We start from the raw sequence: 25,000 nt of genomic DNA on the forward strand, positions 1-25,000 counted from the left end.
CATGCATGTATAAAATAAAAACAAATTCCAAGGCATTACAAAAAATTATGAAACATATAAAAAGACGTACAAAGACTCAACAAAATTGCAACAATTAAATCTGGGGTCTTTAAATCTTGTGAAAACGCTCACTCTTTTTGTCTCATGCGGCTGCCATATTCCTTTGAAATTGTTATCATTCCCAGTCCGGATACCCTGTGGAAGTAGCCTGGGAGCTCCCATACTGCCTTGGTTCTGACACAATCGTTCCGATCTGAAAGAATCTCACTTGTGATTAGGTCTGGTGGTAACCAGGCAACTATGGAACCAGAACACTTTGAAAATGGCCGTGGTTTGTATGCATGGCAATAAGGTGGATAACATTCGTGTCACACAGCCTGTGAAATATTCGCCTTTTTCACCTGAGCGCCATCTTGCGTTCTAAACGGTGCTTGGGTGGGTAACCAACGTTCTATGGCAACCGTAAACAACTGTCAGCTGATTGCATTTATGAACGAGAAATGGCATGGACGGAAAATCTCCGTCTCCTCCCCCCTATAACAGCGGGTTTTGTTGAGTGTTGGGCGAGTGAAGGCAACTCCATCCCTCAAAAAGTTCAGAAGAGGGGTTACAGCAATTTTATCGAGGGGTATATCCACGAAATCAAAGGTAAGGAGGACTATCCATTTCGTTTGCTAGCCTGCTAGCGCGCAGCATCACCATTGTAGTATGGTGCTACCTAAAAGCAAAGGCAGTTAGATTTTATATTATTATAAGTCATTGTCAGAATCGCTAATGTGTTGTTTTTTGTCACAACTGCTGTAAAGTCAGGAGGAGAGAGGACGGCTGTACCGTGAAGGCTAGGGCATTCCCATCAATGCGAAAGAACAAGTCACCATACGCAGTCCAGGTAGCCCAGCTGGCTAAAGCATAGCATTGCTCATAATATTTATACCTCTACGTAGCTATTACTAGTAGAGTAAACACCATCAGTTAGAAACACCTGATGAGCAGCAAGTGTTTTCCAATTATGATTTAACTTGAATGCAAAATAGAGGAATAGGCCTATGAGTTTAATTTATAACAGTATGAAATGAATGATCATAAAATACAGAAGCCTAATTCAAGTTGTCCATATTCTGCATGACACACACACACACACACACACACACACACACACACACACACACACACACACACACACACACACACACACACACACACACACACAAACTGTCTGAACAGCTGTGTTCATTTGTTAATGCTACTGTATTTCTCTTCTTGTAGGTTGACCTTACTACTGGAAGTCAATTGAAAGATGTCATCTGCAGCTGCAAGGCTGGTCTTGGGCGATGCGCACATGTTATTGGACTCCTGTACACCTTAGCCCACTTCCAAAAATTAGGCCTTAAATCAGTCCCACCAATCCGAAGCAAAACCTCTCTGCCACAAACGTGGCACATCCCACAGCGGTCTTTGGGGTTGACTCCCAAACCCATAAATTTGGTCACAGTCAACAAAATTAAGCCACACCAAAATGACCCTGCCACCACCTCAAAGGTTCAAGGAATAGCCACAAATTTTTATTGCCCAGTCCCACTCCCCCTTCCAAGTAAACAATTTGCTAATAGGTTAAAAGAAAACTTACAAATGTCAGGCAGTACATGCCAGCTAGCCACATTAATGACGACAGCATCATATAGGCCAACATATGTCCCATCGCCTTACGGTGAAATCCCCAAAGGTTGCGTTTTAAACCATCACGCCTTACCAGCAGTACAATCAGCTGATGATGATGCCTACCCTCCCTTTGATTTGCCTCCACAACCACCAACTTATGTCACTGTTCTTAGACAGGATGAACATGATTACTATAATGGCATGTCAATTACTTTGCCTGATGCACAAGGCATAGAGTATGACACTCGAAGCCAAGCCAACACCAAACTGTGGCATTCAGTACGTTCCCAGCGAATTACAGCTACAATGTTTAAAAGAGTATGCTGTCGGAAAGCCGACTTAGATACTCTTGCATCAAACTTGACAAGTTGTAAGAAAACAGTGCAAACGCAGGCGATGCGAAGGGGTGTCTACATGGAACCAGTGGCTGCAGATAAGTATCAATTAATTACAGGCAACAGCATTCTGCCATGTGGATTTGTAATCAACCCCTCTGCTCCACACTTAGGCGCCACACCAGACAGGAAAGTTATTGACCATTCTGAAGCATGTCCTTATGGCCTCCTTGAGATTAAATGCCCCGACAAAGAGATGTGTGCAGACTGTCCCTATCTCACACAAGACAAAGAAGGGGGGTTGTCATTAAAATCAGGTCATGAGTACCAGTACCAAATGTTTGGACAGATGGGCCTTACCGGTGCCAAGTGGTGTGATTTTTTTGTGATGTCTCACCATGACTGCCATCTACAGCGGCTGTATTTTGATCCTGACATGTGGGTGGACATGAAGCAGAAACTAGACAAATTTTACTTCGAACACTTCTTGCCATGTGTTATCAATCCCAAATGAACATACAAAATCATACTGTGCATGTACATAAACTTTGTAAAGTAAAGGGGGTGGGGGGCGGTTGGTATGTTATTTTGTATGTGTATATTTACTTTTAAATGTCATATTAATGAAACACTGTTTTCCCACATTGATTACATATTGTACTATATATATTTATCTGTTCAGTTGTGTAAACAAGTGTATAAGTAAACAAAACTATACATACAAAAAAACAAGTTTATTGTTTTTTTCTTTGCAGTTTAAACAAATGCATGGATAATTCTCATTTATGAAAAAAAAAATCATAGACAATACATTGGTACATATATCATGTTATTTAATATTTACACAATGAATCAGTTTTAAAATGATATGATGATTAGAAAAGTGGATCCTGTAACATAGTAAGTAATGCACATACTTTCCAGATTTGGTTTATGGACCCCAAAGTGGTGATGGCTAGCGGCGGGTCAAATATGTGGTATTCTTTGATCCTCCGAATTTCCCTCTCAACATGAATGCGTAAGGCACCAATTTTTTCTGTCTTAGCTAACTCCTCCTGAGTAAGCTGTCTATCATTGCTGATAAACGGTGGAATAGCTAGTGTGACACCTAGAGGAGATAACAGGTCACTAATAGGAAATCCCTTATCTGCCATCACCTCATCACCTTTCTCCAACAAATTCAGAATCCCACACAAGTTTGTGATTTCTTTGTCTGATATTGATCCTGTGTACAAATCACTAACAAAGGACAGTGTGCCAGACGGGGTTATTAGGGACTTCAGTGTGGTTACCCCCTTGTAAAAGGAGAAAGCTTCAGAGCTAAGCACTTTTGAACTAGGCTTTTGTAGGGGCAATTCTGTGCAGTCTATGACCACTCGAGTTTTTGGGAAACTGTTTTTAAAAGACTGGGGCATTAATTCATCTACTGTTTGTCGTGAAGGCCAAATTTCTAGGGATCCTAACATGTGGTACACAAAGTTGGTCCAAGTGATACAAATTCTACTCACAGTAGCCAGGGAAACACTGAAGAGAGAAGCAAGGTCCGCCACTGAATAGCCTTGCCTCAAACGGCAGAGAAAGAGGAAAAACTGATCTGACAGGGGTAGGCTCTGCTCTCTACATCCCTGCCTAATGATGTCTTTGCCCATTTGTTTTAACCTCTGTGCTTGGCTCCAGCCTACCATGGTCTCAGCAGTAGGCTGTAAAGCCTTAAAAACGTCCATCAATGTCTGATAGTCTTTAAATCCAGTGTAGTACCTAATTTGGCCATCATCGCATTGAAAGCGCTGTAAGAAGAATCGTTCATTTCTCAATTTCCGGATCTCCTCTTCTTGCAGGGCAATGAATTTACAGGCCTCTTCATATCGCTCCTCCAATGACAGTGGCCTCGCTGTGTAATCGTGGTCCGGGTATGGGGGACTGGTGGCAACAATGCTGAAAATGCACACAAAAAACACAAAAACAAACAAAAACAGTAAGTGACAGTCAGTTTTGATGTTAGGGTATGCAGGGCTTTTTCTAGGATTTTTTGGCATGAGGGAGCATCATGGCAGGTTGGTATGAGGAGGAGGTATGAGGGTGGAGCGCCCCTATTTCCCTGTTCAGAAAAAGCCCTGGTATGTACAGATAGAATCAATGAATCACCACCTCTAAACATAAGCAACATAATACACAAATACCTGAATGATGAGGCAGAGGCATCTTGAGGTGTTTCCTCTTCAGGGGTATCAGTATCTGTGTTGAGACTACACAACATTGTAAAGGTCACTTGTTAAATATGAATTGATTATCTGAAAATCTACCAAGACCCTTTTCACGTTCTTTTTTGGAAATTCTCTCTCTCTCTCTCTCTCTCTCTCTCTCTCTCTCTCTCTCTCTCTCACACACACACATTATCCCAAAACGCCAACTTGATTGTTGTCACCAGTAAGCCTACTGATAGCATTTCCATACAGACATCTAATGACAAAAAGTGATGCTAACTTTAACTTATGAGTGCTTGACAGTGGCTTTGAAGCAATGTTGACATATGTAAGAAAGTGCTATGTTCTTTCAGCAAAACCAGAGGGTGCAAGAGCAAACAAAAATGATTTATGTCTAAATGTACATACTGTATTTTGACATGGGCTACTGCACTCAACTGAATGCATCACTTTAGCCTACATCAGCCACCCTGCTGATAAATAAGGATTTATTACCTGGACGTTGAGGCATCAGCATCTTGAGGCGTACCCACTTCAACAGCCTCGCACAGACTGCATAACATAACCACAGAGAAAAGAAATGAGAATAAACTCATGGGCAATAAATAGGCCTACTCAAAATGAACGTTTTGTTTGTTGTATGAAATGTACCGTGATCTGTTCGATGTTCTCCGGCCAGTGTTGGTGGAAGACCAGGCAAATACGGTTGGCACAGTCCCTGCCTGCAGCTTCATTTTCCCAGTTCCAGTTTTAATGAAACAGTCCTCGGTGAAATGATCCCCGCATACGCGTGTGTTTTCTGTGATCTGAAAGGACGTTTGACATTTATACGACATCATTATTATCTTTACAACCGGAAGCGTTAATGCTCATGTTTTAAGAGGTTAACTAACCCACCACCCATACATGCTAACTAGCATCCAGAAGCCGTTTATTTACATAGTATAACAAGACTTAACAAATCACAATCAGCGTGCTGTCATACTATATAATAATCAATCTGAATTTCTGGTAGGTTTGGGACATCCATGCGCCCCCCCTAAGTAAAACCCACCATTTCGTGTGGATATTTTGTTACAACTTTGACAGCGGGCAGGCAAGTTACACTGTTGCAACAACTTGCTAGTTTGACAACTGGGATGTAGCTAGCAACTAAGTAGCCGTTGACATTAACGTGAACAACTTACCTGGAAATGAGGTCCAATGTCTCTTTTGATTTTGGCTATCCATGCCCGACGGGTGTGATGAGATACGGGGAATCGGTGGAAACTTTTATTTCTCCCCGTTTCGTTCTTTTTGTAAGATTTGCAGCCAGGTACACAGCAGTAGGACGACATGTAAGCGGCTACTACAGTATGTTGAACCCAGAGACATTGATAGAACGTTGCCGTTACCCACCCAAGCACCGTTTAGAACGCAAGATGGCGCTCAGGTGAAAAAGGCGAATAGGCCATTAACAGTCCTTTCAACAGTGAATAGCCAATTCCAAAGTCCTCCTACTATGACACTCTTCAAACCACTTTTCATTGGCTATATAACGCTCTCTTCTCTGCCTATTCTCAGGCTGATATTTTAAATGATGGTTATGACCTCTGTTAAAGTTATGAGAAAGAGAGAAGTTTCATGGACGGTCATCAAATTATTTTTAGCAGCTACAAAACACTCTTGGTGACCCAAACAAAAAGGAAGGCCATCATCACATTCTTTTTAAATGGAAACACACATCACATCACAACATCACAAAATGAGCTTCCACTTTTAAGCTCTCTAGACACACAGTCAAGAAACCAGTTGTCATGAGTTCAATGTTCAGCATCTGTGAATGAGCTCTTACCCTTTATTCTCTCTCTCTCTCTCTCTCTCTCTGGTTCTCTGTCTCTCTCTGCCTGTCTGGTTCTCTCTGTCTCTCTGTTAGTCTGTCTCTCGCTGTCTCTGTCCCTGTCTGTCTGTCTGTCTCTCTCTCTCCCGCGCATTCAGGCAGACTGTGAACCATGTATCCCAGTCTGGACCTGAATCCGATACCGATGCCGGTCCCGGACCTGCTCTGTTTGATTTCCCATGACTAACCTGGACCCGTCTGACTCTCTCTGACTCTCTCTGCTCTCCAGCCCCAGTAAACCCGACCTGCCTTTTTGCCAACTCACCTGTGATTCCTGCTTTGCCCCTGCCTGTACTGTCCTGGTTCCCACCTGCTTTGATTCTCTACTCGCCTGCTGTGGGAGTGTGCATGCTCTCCAGGACTCCAGGAAACCCTGGTGCCTTTGTGAGGCTCTTCCAAGCCATTGGAGCACACACACACACACACACACACACACACACACACACACACACACACACACACACACACACACACACGCACGCACACACTCCATTTCCCCCCTGAAACCTTAAATAAATTGTGAAACGTCTGTCTCTGACAGATTTGTGTGTGTGTGTGTGTGTGTGTGTGTGTGTGTGTGTGTGTGTGTGTGTGTGTGTGTGTGTGTGTGTGTGTGTGTGTGTGTGTATGTGCACGTGTGTGTGTGTGTGTGTGTGTGTGTGTGTGTGTGTGTGTGTGTGTGTGTGTGTGTGTGTACGTGTGTCCGGGCTCGTGCATGCGTTAGTTTACATGTCATGTTAGAAGCCTCACACATTCCAATCAGACATATGGATGCATGTGTGTGTGTGTATGTGTGTGTGTGTGTGTGTGTGTGTGTGTGTGTGTGTGCGTGCGTGCGTGCGTGCGTGCGCGTGTGTGAGTGTGTGTGAGTGAGTGTGTGTGTGTGTACATGATGTCACAAAGCCCACAATGAAGACGACAGATTCTAGCCAATCAAGATGAAGGGCATTTTTAAGTGTGTGCACATCCTGTTACAATTCCACTGAGGATGACTGTGAATCATAGCGGTGGACTTAGGCCTATCACAAGTTTCACAGGTTTTTTTATGCACTTCTGTCTCCATGGTTGCTTGCTCGTAGGGGGTTGCACAATTAAGTGGAGCTCTTAACAGCAGAGCTTTCAAACACTTGAAAGTCATGGCTATTTCTGTCTCCAGATCCTTTCCTAAACTCTGGGTGCATAGCACTTTGAACTGCACCATACTGTATACTGTATTTGAAATGTGTAACACACTTTAAAGTTATGAAGATGGTGACAGTGACATGTTGACAGTGACAATGTAATAGTCACCCACTATCATCATTTTCATTATTATTATTATTATTATTATTAGGCCTATTATTATTATTATTATTAGTAGTAGTAGTAGTAGTAGTAGTAGTAATAGTAGTAGTAGTAGTAGTAGTAGTAGTAGTAGTAGTAGTAGTAGTTGTAGTAGTAGTAGTAGTAGTAGGCTAGTATGTAGTCTTGACTCTAATAGCAATAGTAGTAGTAATAGAAGTAGGCCTAGTAGTAGTAGTACCGTAGGCCTTGTGGTAGTAGCAGTAGTACTAGTAGTAGTGCTAGTAATAGCAATAGTAATAGTAGTAGTGGTAATAGTAGTAGAAGTAGGCGTAGTAGTAGTAGTAGTAGTAGTAGTAGTAGTAGTAGTAGTAGTAGTAGTAAGAGCATAGCATCCTTGTGTCGTTGTTCCAGCTGTGTGTACCTAACGCAATGTCACTGCACATAAGGAGACGTCAAGGACATGTCACAACAATCACTAACGGCATTGCTTTCAAATTGCATTAGTGGCCGGTCGGAGATGGCAGGCTCTCGCCCTCTAATCAACTCATCATTGGGGACAATTGATTAAAGCCCCACTTCTGATTGATCAGAGCCTCAACCTGTTACCCAGGCAGCTAATCACAGCTGTGCTTAAGGGTGAATCTCAATACTTTGTCTTGCCCCTTGTTCTAGCCCTTGTGTCTTGATGTGCGCGTTCATGTGAGACCAAGTGGCGTCTCAATTGTCAAAGTGACGAAGACGAAGGTCTAGAATGCGCGTCCCCGTACCCCTTGCCATCAAGTAAGGTGAGGGACCTCCCTAGCCGACCAAGGGTTTCGGCCAACGGTCATGACATTCCATCATCATCAGCGCATGCTGGGTCATAAACTGTTATTATTGTCCGGACACAAAAGCTGGCGAAAATGACCGACCGCGTCTCACATAAATGTAAGTATGTTTGTCATTATATCGCCTTCTACGGAGTAGGTACAGTAGCCTACGTGTAGCTGTCATAGTTTGACATGACAAATTCGCCTATTATCGTTTTCAGTGGGCAATCGAGGTTGTGTATTTAAAGGTTAGTTCTAGCTCACATACCGGTGTTGCCATTGGTTTGTAGCCAAATGGTTTCTTAGCTAGCTGTCAAACCAAGCCGTACACGAACACAGCTTATAACGAATAGAGCATAACTCAAAATAAAAATGCTACCATAGGTTTACATTTATCTGTGATAGCGCAACCGTGATGTAATGTTGGTATGAAATAATTCTGTTGTGAATATCAGGTAGCCTACTCTAGTTAGTTAGCTACCAATCTCGCTAACTTGGCGAAACATTTCAATTTCAACAAACCTTTATTTGTCAAGCTAAACAAAATAAATGTGTTCCTTATTAAGGCGTAAGCAGTGTTGTTTAACGGCGTTGTGGACTGGGACGAACTGGCACTGTCTTATCATTCGTGTATAATTACTAATCACGTCAACTTTTTTCCCCTTTCCCCCAGGGACAGGAGAGCAGACTCGCCTTCTTATCAAGTACAGGAGTGAGAATGAGAAGTTGTTCACTAAATCAAAGATGGCAGCCAAGATGCAGTGGCAGTGAGTAACTAGTCAATAATTAATGTATTAATTGTCCATGTCTATAAACAGCAGGAGCATATTTGCATTGAACCTGTGTGTGTGTGTGTGTTTGTGTGCTATGATGTGAAAAAAGGATTAGGTAATATGAAAGACATGCTGTGCATCTGTGTACCCCATGTGTGCTCCTGATTTATTCACTGAGTTCTGGTCTGGTCATCAGTGCCATCATTAGGGTAGCCGATACTGTGTATGTGCAGAGGACTCTGAAATAACCAAGTCAGACCGGAGCACAAGATTGACTTCCAGTCAGATGAACCCCTGACACGTGCGTGTGTGTGTGTGTGTGTGTGTGTGTGTGTGTGTGTGTGTGTGTGTGTGTGTGTGTGTTGTTTGTGAAACAGGGTTTTTGTGAAGAACGCAGGCCTAGAGGGAAAGGTCACCGGGGTGCAGGCTTCAAAGAAGTGGGAAAACCTCAAGCAAAAATACAAGGTAGGCATATGACTATTATATATGGTTTGTTAAACAATTAACAATTAAATATGCTATGTGCAATATTTAATGTGTGCTAGTGTATGTGTTTGTGTATTGCAGGAGGTGAGAACACCCAAGACAGGGTCAGGAAACGAAAATGGGGAGTACCAGTGGCAATACTATGAGGACATGCATGCCGTCATGGCTGCTAAACATTTAATCGAGCCCCCTCTGCTGGGGGCATCCCTGCCCTTGAGGGCACAAGACGATACCCGCAAGGTGAGGCATTCAAGACTTACATGAAGTTCACTGGTGAAACCTGCAAACTTACAATTCACTTACAACTGTCCTGCAAATGATTTTCTGGGCCCTCAGGATACTGAAGAGCCCTCCCTGGACTCATCTGTCAACACAGAGTCAGGACATGAGTCACCTACACCCAGCACCACAAAGAAGAAGAGGAAGGCAGATACGGCATTAGAGTTCCTACAAGAGGAGGTGCGTGAGGAGAAGAAGAGGTTTGAGCTCCAGGAGGCCAAAATAGCGGAGCGTCATGAGGAGAATGCAGCCCTGATGAGGCAGATGCTGGCCATCTGCAGGGAAATGGTAGATAAAATGTAGTGTTCCCTGACTTTACACTGCCTCTTTTTTAATATAAAATAAATTAACACTTGTTACAAACTTTAACACTTTTTGTGTGGCTGCTTTCTATTATAATTTATGGTATTTCCTAGAGGACAGAGAAGTGTGTTAAATCAGTGTTTCTCAACAGGGGTGCCAGGGCAGCCTGGTGTGCCGCGGGCCCCCCTCAGGGGTGCCACGGAAAAGTGGCTGATAAATAAATTATGTAATATGATACATATTTGTCTAAATTGATAAGTTAATGCTAGTCAGTGGAAGCTTTCATCTGCCATTTACGCACAATTAAGTAAATATAGGTCGCCCCAGTCAGCTGCAACTTTGAATGTAGGTTGTGTGATGTCTCCAAATGTGTTACTTTTCTAAGCTTTTGTGGTATCGGATGCGATGCGGCTTGTTGAACTGGGGTGCCTTGAAATTTTTCATGAATTGAAAGGGTGCCTCGCCTAAAAAAAGGTTGAGAAACACTGTGTTAAATGACCATTACTGTGTAATAACATATGATACACATTATGGGGATAAACAGCTATGGTTTACAGGCATTAAAAAAAAATTGGACTGCATTTGGTCCCTTTGTCCAGCTTAACTGTGAATACACCTCTGTACTACATTTCACAGTTCATTAACCTTTTCAGAAGTACCTAATGCTGTACTTAAGTTAACAATATGTTATGAAAGAACAACAATTTGAGGGGTTCACATGTGCAATGTCTCAATATTTATTTAACAACAAGAAGAAAAAGAAAGTAATGAATCAAACAACAGCCCCATACACCCTGACAGCCAGTGCGTCCCTGAGGGCATTTCCTGAGGCTTCGGGCTCAGGATCGTGGGGGGGGCTCGGGGTCAACATTGTCATCCAGCATGTCCTCATCAGGTTCTAATGTGTCCCCATTGTCAAGGCAGACATTGTGGAGGAATGCACAAGTACTTTTGTGGCAAAGGCCGGGGCCACCTCCAGTACCCGGAAAAGTGTTGACCTCCATCTGGTCTTCATGATCCCAAACGCCCGTTCAATTACAGTGCGTGCCTTGGCATGCCGGTAATTAAAGCACTGCTGAATTGGTCCCCGCACTGGCTCTTTATATGGTGTCAATAGGGGAATAGGTGTCTCAAGGCAGGTGTACCCACCATCACCAAAAATAAAAAATCCAGGTGGGGGGTATCTTGCTGTCAAATAAAAAGGGCTATTCTTCATGACCCGGGTGTCATGAACTGACCCGGGATAGCCGACAAAAATGTCCAGAAATCTTCCCTCTGCATCGCATATGGCCTGCATGTTAATCGAGTAAAACCCTTTGTAGTTTAGGTAATCCAGGCGGTGTTGTGCCGGTGGTTTCACTCTGATATGGCAGCCATCTATGGCCCCGACTACATTATGAAATGCAGGGGTCCCAGACAAAGCCACAAATTTCTGCCCGACAGCAGCTAGGTTCTCTGGAAGTGAGATGGCTTTCTTTAAGTTGTTAAATATGCCATCTGCCACCCCTGTGTACTATCCGGAAAATAGTTGGCTTGGGAACATTTAACACCCTTGACACCACCCGGTAGGAGAGGCCATGTGCCAACCAGTATGTATATACAAGAACCTCAAGTTCAAGAACCTCAAGTTCGCTCCCCCAGCCGTGGTTTTGCTGTCTACGAAGCAGCCTTTGCAAGCTGCACATAGCGTCCCGTGTGAGTCAGAAGTCGGTCCTTGTGTCTGTCTCTCCATCAAACCACAGCCGTAGTACCGGCACATTTGGGTCCAGCACACAATACATAGGTGGACGATCTGCCTGTAACAGAAATAAAACGAATATCGTGACCAGTGCATCACCACTTGACTCGAGTGACAACTACAAAGCAAACTCAATGTCACCAAAATATGAAGTGTGTAGGTCTACATGAATGCAAAATATGTAATATCTATAAAAGTTTCAGGTTCTTTATCTGTCGTGTTTCTACTGTACAATTCCGTCCTCCTAGAGTCACTTGGTGTTGATGTGTGACATGTTTTATGATCAGCTGATTAATATTGACAGGGAGGACACACCCCCACAACACCATCAGCTGATTACTAAGGTAATGTTGCTAATGTGTTTGTTGATTTTGTTGGCACTATTCAAGGATACCTACCGCTTGTAAATGAACTAGATATCGGGAAAGGCGATATCTCCGGAGGGTTCTTCTCCGTCTCTCCCTTTGTGTCCTTGTCTCTTGTTGTTGGTTGTCTTCGATCCATCAAGAAATAATTTGTAGCAGTAGCATACAGAAAGCTACCTGTGGGGGTGCCATTTTTGTTGTCTATGCGTTGTTGCTATCGCAACACCTTGCCTGTTGCTATAGTTCTAGTAGCTTACGTCAGCTAGATTGTCCGACAGACAATCAAAACGTAAAATAGGCTATAGATAGTTTGCGCGACATCATATTTAGGCACTACAATATCGATTTCTCTCTTCGATTTTATTTTAAAAGCCATACAGTGCCAAACTACTAGACAAGACAACTTATTGGATCCGGTGGCCGCCATGTTTGTTTACAGATTGCGGGCGATCGGGCGCACAGCATTCTGGGTATGTCGACGTCAAGACAGAGTGTTATCTCAATTAATTTCCTATCCCCTAGCCCTGTGTCTTTCGCGTAAAGACGAAGAGAGGAGGGGGAGGGCTAGGGGAAGGGACAAGGCAAAGTATTGAGATTCACCCTTAAGACTGATTGACTGATTATGGGTCAGTCTCATACCAGAGGTGTAGGGCAAAGGACATGTACTGTATGGATTTGGCTTGAATAGGATTTGACATTTAGTGTGCCAATCATTACACTACATTACATTACACTACATTTACATCACACAACAGTACATTTTACAAAGAAAATGGACTAAACTCATTTGTTTTAGCAACTAGCCTATACATTTTATTCAACAGCATAACTGTTACTAAGGCAACTTATCATAGATTTGCCAAAGGCTGACTGATTCTGAGGCATTCACACGTCTCTGTAAGCCAAAATATATGTATTGTACTGATTTGGATTTGGATTGTAAGTATACCACTTACATTACTATACTTAAGAAAGCCAGAATAAAATAGGTGCCTAAAATTGGGAGAAAGGATATCTCCCCAAATAGCATTACTGCTATTCAGGCAGATAATCACAGCACTACTTCTGGGTGCACTGTGAAATATTTGTAATAGTTTATCTCCAGAATTCATGCTGGCCATTCACAAATATTACCTATTTCACAAATACTTACCACTACCATCAGATTTAAGTATTCATTATGACTTTGAAAATTGCACTTTCCACATATGAAAAGGCGGATCTTCTTCATGTCTGCCAGTTTGAATTTGCAGAAATAACCATGCTATTAAATCACTGCATTAGTTTATTACTTAATTAATTTATATTCATGAAAAGATCAAAGGTGGCTATAGGCAGTACAAGTGCAATTCCCACTCTGGCCACAGCCCTACACAGTGTATGCTTGATTGGCTTATTAAGGGTCAGTCTCATGAGGTTTGCATGTCAAAGATTGAGTATAGTACTGTAACATTACCAATTACATAGGCCTTATATTTTTTCAAAGACAATACCTGTAGTTGTTTTAGCGACTATGCTTTACAATTCAATGTTTCAAAAATGGAAATGTTCATTTCCCCAATAACATAACCGACGTCTGCCAGCATTTTTCCAAAAATGACTCCCTCGCCACCTCGACCTATCTAGCTATAATGAAATACAAATATTTTAAATTGACCTGTTCGCAAGAACACATTACAGAAATCTGAAAGTACCATGTTGACAATATTTAATTTACTAAACCTATATAACTCTGGTTTTGTGTTTTATGTAATATGATAATGGGTCAATTGTCCTAAATGGACTCCAGAGGAGATTGCCTCCAGCAATTTATCTTTATCAGAACATCAACACAACAATGTCATGTTGTAGTTAAGAATAAGTTGAAGACCTCTACACCCCCCCTCCCTCCCCTGTTTTCTGATATGCCCCCCGGACTCTTTTATCACTAACAGTGAAAACAAATGTAATATATAACACTTAATGAACCAGAGTGCCTTACCATTACTGTACAATCATTCTTCTCCACCCGCTGATAGCTCTAACTTTCCATCCACTGTATACCTCGGCAATTTCCACAGATATTTAATGTCTATGCAAGGCTGAGTCTAAAAGTTAATAAAAAAGTCTGAATAAAAGAAGTTAATAAAAAATATGGCCCAAAATACATGTGGGATGTGGGAGAAGTGGATCATCATATCATTATTATTATGAAAGTAGAGCACTGCTGAACTTTCTGAAAATGAGGAACATTGTTTGCCGAGATTATTGCAAGGAACCAGTGGCGTCAGAGCAATCTTGATGTACAGTAACAACCAATCACGTTGTTGCAAATGATGTTTCTTTATTTGAGTTGAAAGGTTGTAGGATGTGAGACACATATTTAAAAAGGCGGATGTAAACACCGGCCTTGCTTGATGTTATTGCGAAAGAATCAGTCATAACTGATTGTCAATCATTTCCAGTAAAAGTACTATTACCATTCTGGATTGTTACCTGGCCCCATGGAGTGATTGGGTACGCACACACACGCACGCAGGCATGCAGGCACACACGCACGCAGGCACACAAGCACACACACGAACCAACACACACTGTGCATTCCCATATATAACCGATTATCTTTGTCACACTTAGTGCACCCTCCACATACAGTACACAGTCCATGCTTTCCCACACACCACACGATCCCTGTCACATCCCGCCCCCCAAACACAATGCTCCCTCTACACATTCAGCTCTTCTACACAGCATTGAATGCCCTCACATGGCACAAACATTGGCCGCAAACCTCTTGCTGCTTCATATTACATACTATGTTAAAGTCATTGCCATACTCACAGCCCTCTACCTTCCTGCCACTTGTTCAACATACTAATCCCAAATTCTTCCACACACCTGCTCTCCCATACACTCAAGCCACGCTCCCTCAACACATCTACCCCATGGTGTCTAACACCCATGCTGTAAGCAACACTGTCCCCCTCCCCCCTCAAAGCTTAATGTGGCATTCACATGCTATGGGAATTATGGTAAATACCAAGCACTGTGTGAAGAAAAACGAGTCGCACTCAAGAGCTTGATGCTGATCAGTGAAACTGTATTAAAAGCTGAACATAAAGAGAAGCCAAAACAAAAAGTGGGAAGCAAACGTTTCGGGTCTAGCCCATCATCAGTGTTCCCAATATGGTTCAAATACCAAACGCTGACATGAAAAGCACACATGAACAACCCACAAGGTGGTATTTTCCACTGAGCAACTTGTAGAAAGTTTTCTTGAGGTGCGCGGATGAGTTAACCATTTAGCTTCTCAGCTTCTTTTTTTTTTTTTTTTTCCTAAACCCAAACCACCACCCCCCCTTATGGGGGACCTAATTTTTTGTCTTTCATTATTTTTTTTTTATTATTATTTTTTTTTTCTTTTAAATATATTTGCATTTACCTTTCTTTTTTAATAAAACAATACAATAAACAAAACATAGGTTTAACAACAAAGAAGGACAATAGTAAAAAAGAAAAAAAATAAGAAAGAAACAAACTATTCAAATCTGAAGTCCCCCAAAAATGTCAGACTGTATATTTAGTGCCCACCCACCACCCTCATATAACCCCCCCACCCTCCCCAGGGGATGAAGTTACAGTTTACATTTTATCCTGATGCAATGAGAAATATTACATTAAATAACAAAACAGACCCTAAGGCCAACCTTCGCCATCTTTTAATTCTAACCATCTATTTGCATAGCTCACCATTCCTGTCTCATTAGCCATTACACATTCTATTTTACAGTAGTGTTTGATATAATTTTTAAAAGCTCTTATAGTCAATGTCTTTATATCCATTGTTCTATGTATGAACACTTTGCCCAACAAAAGAATAATATTTTGCAATCCCTGGTTTTCGCTTGCCAAGTCACCTAGGAGTATAGTAGGGAGATCTAAATGCAAGCTTATATTATACTTTAGCAACCAATTTTCAACTTCAAGCCAGAATATAGCAGTTGAAGGGCAGTACCAAAGTAAATGTTGTGTTGTCTCCTCTTCTTCTGAACAAAATCGACAGAATGGATTTTTTTCAATACCCCAGATATGCAGCATTTTTTTAGTGTTTAAATATTTGAAAATCAATTTATATTGAAAAAATCGTATTTTTATATCTATTGATGTTTTGTATAGATTATTAAATATTTGTTTCCATGGAAGTGGACGATCTATCATTTTTTCCCAACTGTCAAATATTTTCCATGGATACTCCACCAATTTATCAGTTTGTAGGTAAAACTTGTATATTTCCTTGTTAATTTTGGTTCTGTTTAACCATCTGTTTTGTTTTATATTTGGTCGACATACTAAATGATCACTACAGCCAGATTTTATTTTTTGTTTCCAGTTTAAAGGCACGGATGCCGTTAGTTGATTGTATTTTTGTATGGTACACACCTGCCCGTACTTATGTTTTAGTTGTCTGTATGAGAGGATTTCACATTTATCATTTACAGGGCCGGTTCTGGCTTATTTGGTGCCCTAGGCGAGTTTGAGTTCTGGCGTCCACCCTTTGAAAGAAAAAAAACCCTCTTTTTTATACCTTACAGAACAAAAGAGTAATACCGGTAGTAAGCTTAACTAAATAGCATCAAGAACAATAACTGTTTTGCATCAAATGGATTTCTGGTTCTTTTTGACAGGCGACCAACATATCAGATTGAGTCGCATGAAAGTAGCTTCACTGTGTGGTGTGTTGGATGTGATGGTGGTGGTGCCCCCAACCCCAGATGAGAGGGAGGTTATCAATGTGTTTGAATTGTAATATGGAATTGAAATGCCAGGAGAGTGATACAGTACATTTGCATGTAAAATGCATGTGTAGACAATAGGCCTACCAAGGAGGTCTGCATTGACTGCATCTACACCTAGGCCTACAGCATCACAACATGTCAGCATAACAATTTTAATAAGCTACACATTTGTGCTGTCTATGATTCCGAACCAATTTCATTTCTGGACTGGAAATAGTGGTGCATTTGTGAGTAGGAGAATGAGAAGGGGGCTATCTATGTGTTTGAACTGGAGGGACAGGGTGAGAGAAAGGGAGAGTAATATACAAAATATAGTAAATAGCCTCACTTGTCTGCAATACTACATCACTCAGCATGAAAACATGATGTGCATGGTTCTGTGTTACATGATTCATGTATGTCATTCTGGTCTGGAAACAATGTTTTTTTTAAGATTACAACAAGCAGGTAATTCATTCAAGTGGATGGAGGGACATATGGCAGCTAAAATTGTTTTAAACATTGCACCAGTCTTACTTTACATTGCTTGGATTTCATTGCTTGGCATAGGGCCTACTTGGCTAATGTTAGCATGCTAACTAGCGATTTCTCAGATCAAAAACAAAGCTCTTTTTCCCTCTAATTCCAAACAGTAGCCTCATAACTATTAGGCTTTCCATAATCACAAACGGTTGCTGATTGAATCACATAGTTCCAAAACAACCTCTGCAACTCCTGCATCATGCAATGACTGGTTTAATGAGAACATAACAATTCTCCACCCAGCAGAGCAGCACTGTTCTGTCTGCGCTTCCCTCTGTCTCTCGAGTGAGTCTCCAAATTCAAAATAGATCGCATGCTGTCACTCATCCCGCCCCCTTTCTCAGGACTGTCTGTTTATTGGTTCACAGACTTCCCAGAGACAGTTGAAAGCGATATTACTATTGGCTGAGGGGCGTTTTGCCGTGAGGAGCGCTTTCGCCACGCTTTGTTGATTGCGACTTCATAAAAAAACCTCCATAACGCAAAATTACGCATCGGAGAGCGCCATTTCGGCGCTCCTTCTTCACATCGCGCTCTAGGCGACCGCCTAGCCGGCCTATGCTTAAAACCGGCCCTGATCATTTACTATGTCTTTCACAAAGAGAATTCCTTTCTTAAACATATGTTTTAAAAACATTACCTGCCCTCCACTCACTATATTTGAATTGAACCACAGCATTTGTTGTAATATTTCTTCTTCTGTTTCTGGTGGGTAGAACTGAAAATGTAGCCAGCTTTGTATTGCTTCCATTAAAAAGGTGGAGCCTTTCTTAATAATGCGTTCGATTTTGAAATGTGCTGGGCTTATCTGCAAAAATGGATAGAGTTTTTTCTCAAACATTGGGTGAATGCTTTCCAGTAGCTTACTTGAAAACCAGTCTGGGTTGAAATACATTTTTTGTATGAGAGACGCTTTTATTGTTTTGTTCATTGACTTCAGGTTCAAAAGTTGTATCCCCCCTGCTTCATAGTCATTGTAAAGATACGCTCGTCTAACTTTGTCCTTTTTACCATTCCAAATAAACTTAAATATTTGTTGTTCATATTCTTTAAAGAAAACATCAGGTGGTGAGGGAAGTGCTGACATCAAATAAGTAAATTGAGACACGACTAAAGAATTGATCAGAGTTGCTTTACCATAAATAGTCAGATTTTTGCTTTGCCATGGCTGTAAAATAGCACAAATCCTACTCAGTTTAATTTTGTAGTTAATCATAGATATATCTGAAATATTATGTGGTATGTGGATACCGAGAATATTAACGGCCCCATCCACCCATTCCACTGGAAGATCATAAGGGAGATGGAAATCACTATTCTTCAGATAGCCCAGTCTCAGTATACGACATTTCTCATAATTTGGCTTGAGCCCTGATATCTTGGAAAAGTTATTCAAATCAATAATGAGATTATGAAGTGATGCATAATCTGGTTCCATCATAAAACTGGAATAATCTGCATGCATGCACACTTTATTATTAATGCCGTTTAAATCCAAACCTTTTATCTGTTTATTAGATCTTATTTTCATTGCCAAGATCTCGATTGCAATGATGAAAAGGTAGGGGGATAAAGGGCAGCCTTGTTTAACTCCCCTTCTTATCGGTATTGGTTTAGTGAAATGTCCATTATTTAGTACCTTACAAACAGAGCCTTCATACATTATTTTGACCCACTCTATAAGAGATTCTCCAAAATTGAAATACTGTAAACATCTATTAATAAAACTCCAGCTAATTGTATCAAATGCTTTCTCAAAATCAGCAATGAAAATTAGTCCAGCTTTATTTGTTTGGTCATAATGTTCAATTGTTTCTAATATCTGTCTAATACTATTTGATATATTCCGCCCTTGTATGAAACCTGTTTGATCATTGTGTATTATTTGTGGTAGTACCTTTTTTATTCGTGTGGCGATACATTTTGCCAATATTTTAGAGTCATACCCTTGTAAGGTGAGAGGTCTCCAGTTTTTCAAATGAGTGGGGTCTTTATATTTTCCACTCGGATCCTGCTTCAGCAACAAAGAAATTACACTTTGCTTTTGTGTGCCTGAGAGTGCACCTTTTTGGTAAGAAAAATTAAAGCATTCAAGTAAAGGGTTTTTTTATCGATTCATAAAACACCTGATACACCTCTATGGGGAGCCCATCCAGGCCTGGTGTTTTTCCTTTTTTAAATGAAAAAATGGCATCTTTGAGTTCATCCTCAGTTATAAGACCTTCACATGACTTTTTTGATTCATTATCAATTTGAATTTTCTTTTGAAAAAAAGCATACGCATCATGATCAGTTAGTAGATCTGCTGAAAATATTGCTGCAAAATATTTCTCAATTTCGTCCATGATTTCTTCTTTTGTAGTTATTATAGTATTTTTATTATCTATTAATTGATAAATATTCTTCTTGGAATTATTATTTCTCTGGAGGTTCAAAAACAATTTATTACACCTTTCTCCTTTTTCCATCCATTCTGCTTTATTTTTATAATATATATTATTTGTATTGTCATTGATCAATTCTTCATATTCCTGCTGTTTCTGTTCCAGTCTATCCAAGTCATTTTGTGGAGTGTCAACTTTGTCTACAAGTGCTGTTAAAGTCTGTATTTCTCTTTTAATGTTCTGCTCTCTTAATCTATTTTGTTTCTGTCTGTATGAGGCCATTTTTATTGTGTGCCCTCTAAGAGAACATTTAAATGCATCCCATACAATTTGTGGATCTGCTGATCCTACATTATCTGAGAAAAAGTTCTTTATAAATATTCTAGTTTTATCTATGAATACAGAATCATCCAAGAGTTTTTGATTGAACTTCCAATAGGATCTCCCTCTTGGATGATCGGTCATGTCTAAATGTAAAGAAATTAACTGATGGTCTGATCTCATTTTATCTTCTATCATAACTTTTTTAACTTTTGATACTAAGGAAAAGGAAATAAGAAAATAATCAATACGGCTTGCTTGGTTTTGTCTCCGCCATGTATAATTTCGTGATTTGGGATTTTTCAATCTCCAAATGTCTACTATGTCTTTCCCATTCATTATTGCTTTGATCTCCTTTTGGCTGTGTGGATGATATTCAGTTCTATTGCCTTTTTTAAAGTATCTCCATTCAATTTATCATGCATTTCTTCAAAGAAAAGTGGATCATCTACATTAGGCCCGTATACATTAACTAAAGTGATAAATTTGTCATCTATAGCTATTCTCAAGATTAACCATCTTCCTTGTGAGTGACTATCAACGCTTTGTACTTTAATTGTTGAATTTTTTCCAAATAAAACCATCACTCCCTTTTTGTTTTTAGAACCATGACAAAATATAATTGGACCACCCCATTCATCCATCCAAAGTTGCTCATCAGCAGATACTGAGTGAGTCTCCTGTAAGCAAATTAAAGAGTAATGCTTTTCTCTAAGCCAAGCAAAGACCTGGTGTCGCTTTTTCTTTTCTGCTAAGCCATTCGCATTAAAACTTGCTAGTTTCAATTCTCCACTCAGCATCTTTAAGTCAGGCTACTCATTCATTCTATAATGGAGGTCATCATAATGGGCTCGGTCGTGATAAAGCCGCGCAGCCCCCGCCGGGCCGCGCACACACACCCCGCCAGCCCGGCGCACCCCGGCCAGAAGATTCTGACCAGAATCCACCAAACCAACAAAGCGAGTACGCGCGCCGCCCAACAGAAGCAGCACCGCCCCACCACGAAAACGCCCAACATTTCATATAGAGTAAGACCACATCTGTTAGGCTAAGGTTGTCAGATAGTTTCGTTCTCAAATATTCCCAAAATAATATGTTTTCCCCCTCCTCCCCTAGAGCCCCCCGTTCCCCATTTAAAAATAACCCCAAAAGAAAAAAAGAAAAACAAATCAACATGTCCCCAAAATGAGAGACTGTCTCAAGGCACAACGCTACCTTGCTTTTGATTTCGATAACTTCCAAGTAGCATGAACAAAACAAAAAATAATAAAATAATAATAACAATAAAACATATACATTAATTATATAGGTCTATATGCCATCAAATAACAGACATTTTTATGAAAGAATGTAATCGGTCGTTAGTCCAAAGTCCTCGTCAGAACACTTGGGCAAAAAAACTTGCAACGTTGGCTAGGCCTACATTAAATTCTTCAGACAAAAGGCTACAAGGGTTGTGGATCTATTGTGGCTTCAAGCGATTTTCTACAAATGTTCATTTACAAAATTATAAAGTAGCCATCCCTTGTGCATAGGCTATAATCGTTGTCCGTGGAAATAAAACTCAGTTTGTCCTACCGTTTTTTCTTTGGCTTCTCTTCATACTCACAACCTCGTCGTGATCTTATATCCCTGAAGGGCAGGTTGACTACAGTTAATCCAAGATATCCAGTAGCCTACCGTTTTGGCTTCATCACAATGAGGAGGACATGTCCTCTGTCAAACTCCGTCATTTGCGTCGTAGCCCACTCTTCAGATGTCTTTCCATTAGAATAAACAAACACAAAAGTTACAAAAATAATAATAAAAAATGATAAAAAGTCGCAGCACTGGTCCATTTCATATCAGCCAACACTTGCTCTTTCTTGTTGTTTCTGTCCATTCACAACCACGTTGTAATATTTTTATCTCTGAAAAGCTGGTTGTTGATGTACAGCTTATCCCTAACTACGCGCGCCTTCTGTTTCTTTTTTTTGTACTCCTTCATGATAGGGATAAGGACGCGTCGTCTGTCAACAATCTCCCGTGGATATTGTTGGAACATTGAAAAATCTGTGCCTTTTAAATTCCAACCGCGTCCCAGCACTTCATCCTTGCTTTTGGCGTGGAGGAATCTTACCACCACAGGCCGGGGCTTTTCTTTGTCTTTTTCTTGGCCTAGTCGGTGCGTCTTGTCGATTACGGCCTCAGTCACCTGCGCCTCCGTCATTTTTAAGTTTTCCTTCATAAAGGTTTTGACCAGGTTTTCAGTTGCAGAGTTGTCTTCCGTTTCTTGTTCTTCAAAACCCATGATCACAATATTGTTCTGCATGCTTCGACATTGAATTTCCAGTATATCGTTCTTCATCTCTTTGTTGGATTTGGTCAGGTGTTTCACTTCTGCCTGCAGGGAATTCACCGTCTTTTTCAAGCTCGAGTTTTCTTTTTTCAGATCTTCGATTAATGCATTAGTGAACTCCACAGATTTCTTTAGATCCGCTATATCACTTATCATGTCATGCAGGAGATCCAATTTGTCGAGCTTTTGAAGTTGTGCGTGCATTCGATCCAGCATTTCTCGGTCTGACGGAGTCAGGCCTGCCATTTCGATTTCGCTTGCGCTGGATAGGTCTAATTCGGATCGCGTTCTCTTGGGTTCTTGTTTGGGCATTTCTATGTTCAAACAAAAACGTAAGATGTTCTTGTGTGTTTTCCAAGTAATTTTTGCTTTGTTCAATCTCTTCATATGGTTAAATCATTGTTAGCGTTAGAGCCATGAGACCTCACTCAACACCCGTCCGCCATCTTGCCCCTAAGTTACCGTGCTGGACATAGAGTCTTCTTCTCAGCTTCTTCTACGCGACAGTAGAGTCCGTCCTCCTCTATGGCAGTGAATGCTGGACCCTGAAAACAACCCTAGAGAAGTCCGTTGATGGATGCTACACTAGGATGCTGCATGCAGTGCTTAACATCAGTAAAAGTGCACAAGTCCAACGAAATCCTATACGAGGGAATACCAAGGGTGAGCGAGAAGATAGCTGTGAGGAGAATGAGACTTGCAGGACATTGCCAAAGGATCCCTGCCAGCCAGCAAACTGGTGCTATGGGAACCATCACATGGGTGCCGGTTAAGAGGACATCCCACACTAATATTTGTGGACATACTCAAGAAGGACGCCGGAGCCCAGAATACCAGCAAAATAAAAAGATATATGGAGAATCGGGATGACTGGAAGCAACGATGGAAGGCTCGTCTGAGGACGACCTAGAGAGAGAGAGATGCGGGCACCAGTTAAATTTGGAAATTTGGAAGATGTCACACATCCATTTCCTATTATCATAACAAAGACATGAATTCTAACCTCCAAAATCAGAGATAATACACTAGCATAAGAAATGGCTATGCCAACATACTTTGTAGCTTCGACCATTACAAAAGGGATATTTAAAAATGTCCAAGGTCTAGCATTGTCCAACTACTTGCCAAATTTAGGCTACAGCCTGTTTTCTCACACAGAGAATTGAATTACCAGTGCTGTGTAAACAATGTGTGTACATGTGCATATGCATGTTTGTGTGCGTGTGCGTGTGCGTGTGTGTGTGTTTGCGGATGTGCATGAGTGTGTGCGTGTGTTTGTACATGTATGCGTGCAAGCACGTATGTGTGCTTGTGCATGTGCTTGTACGTGTATGCGTGCAAGCACGTATGTGTGTGTGTGTGTCTGTGTCTGTGTGTCTTTGAGCGGCAGATAATGCTTTTACTCAGCGGCATTCTTCTCAGAGAGGCGAGGCCATTCAGACACAATGGACCCTTTGATTCGTTAAAAGCGGTGGGTTGATTGTATGCGTGTGTGTGTGTGTGTGTGTGTGTGTGTGTGTGTGTGTGTGTGTGTGTGTGTTTGTTTGTGATTGTGATTCGTTAAAAGTGGCATGTTGATTGTGTGTGTGCGTGTACATGTGCGTGTGTGTATGCGTGCGTGCGTGCGTGTTTGGGAATCATTAAAAGTGTCATGTTGAGTGTGTGAGTGTGTGTGTGTGTGTGTGTGTGTGTTTCTGTTTGCGATTCTTTAAAAGCGGCATGTTGGTTGTGAACGGGAGCCTGTCTTACACCCTTCTCAGGCTGTCAGGAAACACACACACACATAAGCGCACACACAAACATACGCACACGCACACACACACACACACACACACGTTAGTACTGCTTCCTTTTCTCTTCACAGGACTCAGTTAATTTATTTTGATTGCTGTTTTTCCCCTGTGGTGCTCTGGCTCATTACCGATGATTAATCTGTGTGTGTGTGTGTGTGTGTGTGTGTGTGTGTGTGTGTGTGTGTGTGTGTGTGTGTGTGTGTGTGTGTGTGTGTGTGTGTGTGTGTGTGTGTGTGTGTGTGTGTGAAGAAGACACAGAAAGCAAGAGACACGGTGTGTGGATGAGTTTCTGTCCTTTCCTAGACCTCTTGTTTACGCCCTTTCTTGTCTCTGTAATGTCACTTTGTGTATGTGTGTGTGTGTGTGTGTGTGTGTGTGTGTGTGTGTGTGTGTGTGTGTGTGTGTGTGTGTGTCACATTAGTTGTGTGCTATTGGTTCATTGGGTTCACTTCAGATATACTACGTAGTTGTTGTTGAGTCTGTGCACTCTTTCTCATATGCCTCACACACACACACACACACACACACACACACACACACACACACACACACACACACACACACACACACACACACACACACACACACACACACACACACACACACACACACACACACACACACACGGTTGTTTCTTGTCCTGGGCAATGTTATACACACTCAGGGACATGTACGTACACAACATACAAGTTTTACCTGTGAGAGGAAATGCACACCTACACCTGACGCTCAAAGGGATGCTAGGTAGCTCTC

At 41.3% G+C, this 25,000-nt stretch overlaps 2 protein-coding genes and 1 long non-coding RNA gene across 3 annotated transcripts; 2 read left to right on the top strand and 1 right to left on the bottom strand.

Moving 5' to 3' along the window:
• Positions 1–473: 473 nt before the first annotated feature.
• On the top strand, positions 474–1,674 carry LOC134435722 (uncharacterized). Its single transcript, XR_010032069.1, has 3 exons — positions 474–648; positions 807–889; positions 1,267–1,674. It is a non-coding gene; the product is annotated as an uncharacterized LOC134435722 (long non-coding RNA).
• Positions 1,675–4,577: 2,903 nt separating this feature from the next.
• LOC134436275 (THAP domain-containing protein 1 B-like) lies at positions 4,578–5,605 on the bottom strand. Its single transcript, XM_063185414.1, has 3 exons — positions 5,386–5,605; positions 4,850–5,004; positions 4,578–4,750 (listed from the first exon to the last, which is right to left on the bottom strand). The coding sequence occupies exons 1-3, from the start codon at positions 5,533–5,535 to the stop codon at positions 4,690–4,692; spliced, it is 366 nt and encodes a 121-aa protein (XP_063041484.1). The 5' UTR covers positions 5,536–5,605; the 3' UTR covers positions 4,578–4,689.
• Positions 5,606–8,248: 2,643 nt separating this feature from the next.
• On the top strand, positions 8,249–10,058 carry LOC134436801 (uncharacterized). Its single transcript, XM_063186150.1, has 5 exons — positions 8,249–8,288; positions 8,844–8,937; positions 9,321–9,408; positions 9,511–9,669; positions 9,766–10,058. The coding sequence occupies exons 1-5, from the start codon at positions 8,264–8,266 to the stop codon at positions 10,009–10,011; spliced, it is 612 nt and encodes a 203-aa protein (XP_063042220.1). The 5' UTR covers positions 8,249–8,263; the 3' UTR covers positions 10,012–10,058.
• The last annotated feature ends 14,942 nt before the right edge of the window (positions 10,059–25,000 follow it).

This window comes from Engraulis encrasicolus, chromosome 20 (assembly GCF_034702125.1).
Source record: "Engraulis encrasicolus isolate BLACKSEA-1 chromosome 20, IST_EnEncr_1.0, whole genome shotgun sequence".
In the NCBI taxonomy this organism is placed as follows: Eukaryota; Metazoa; Chordata; class Actinopteri; order Clupeiformes; family Engraulidae; genus Engraulis; species Engraulis encrasicolus.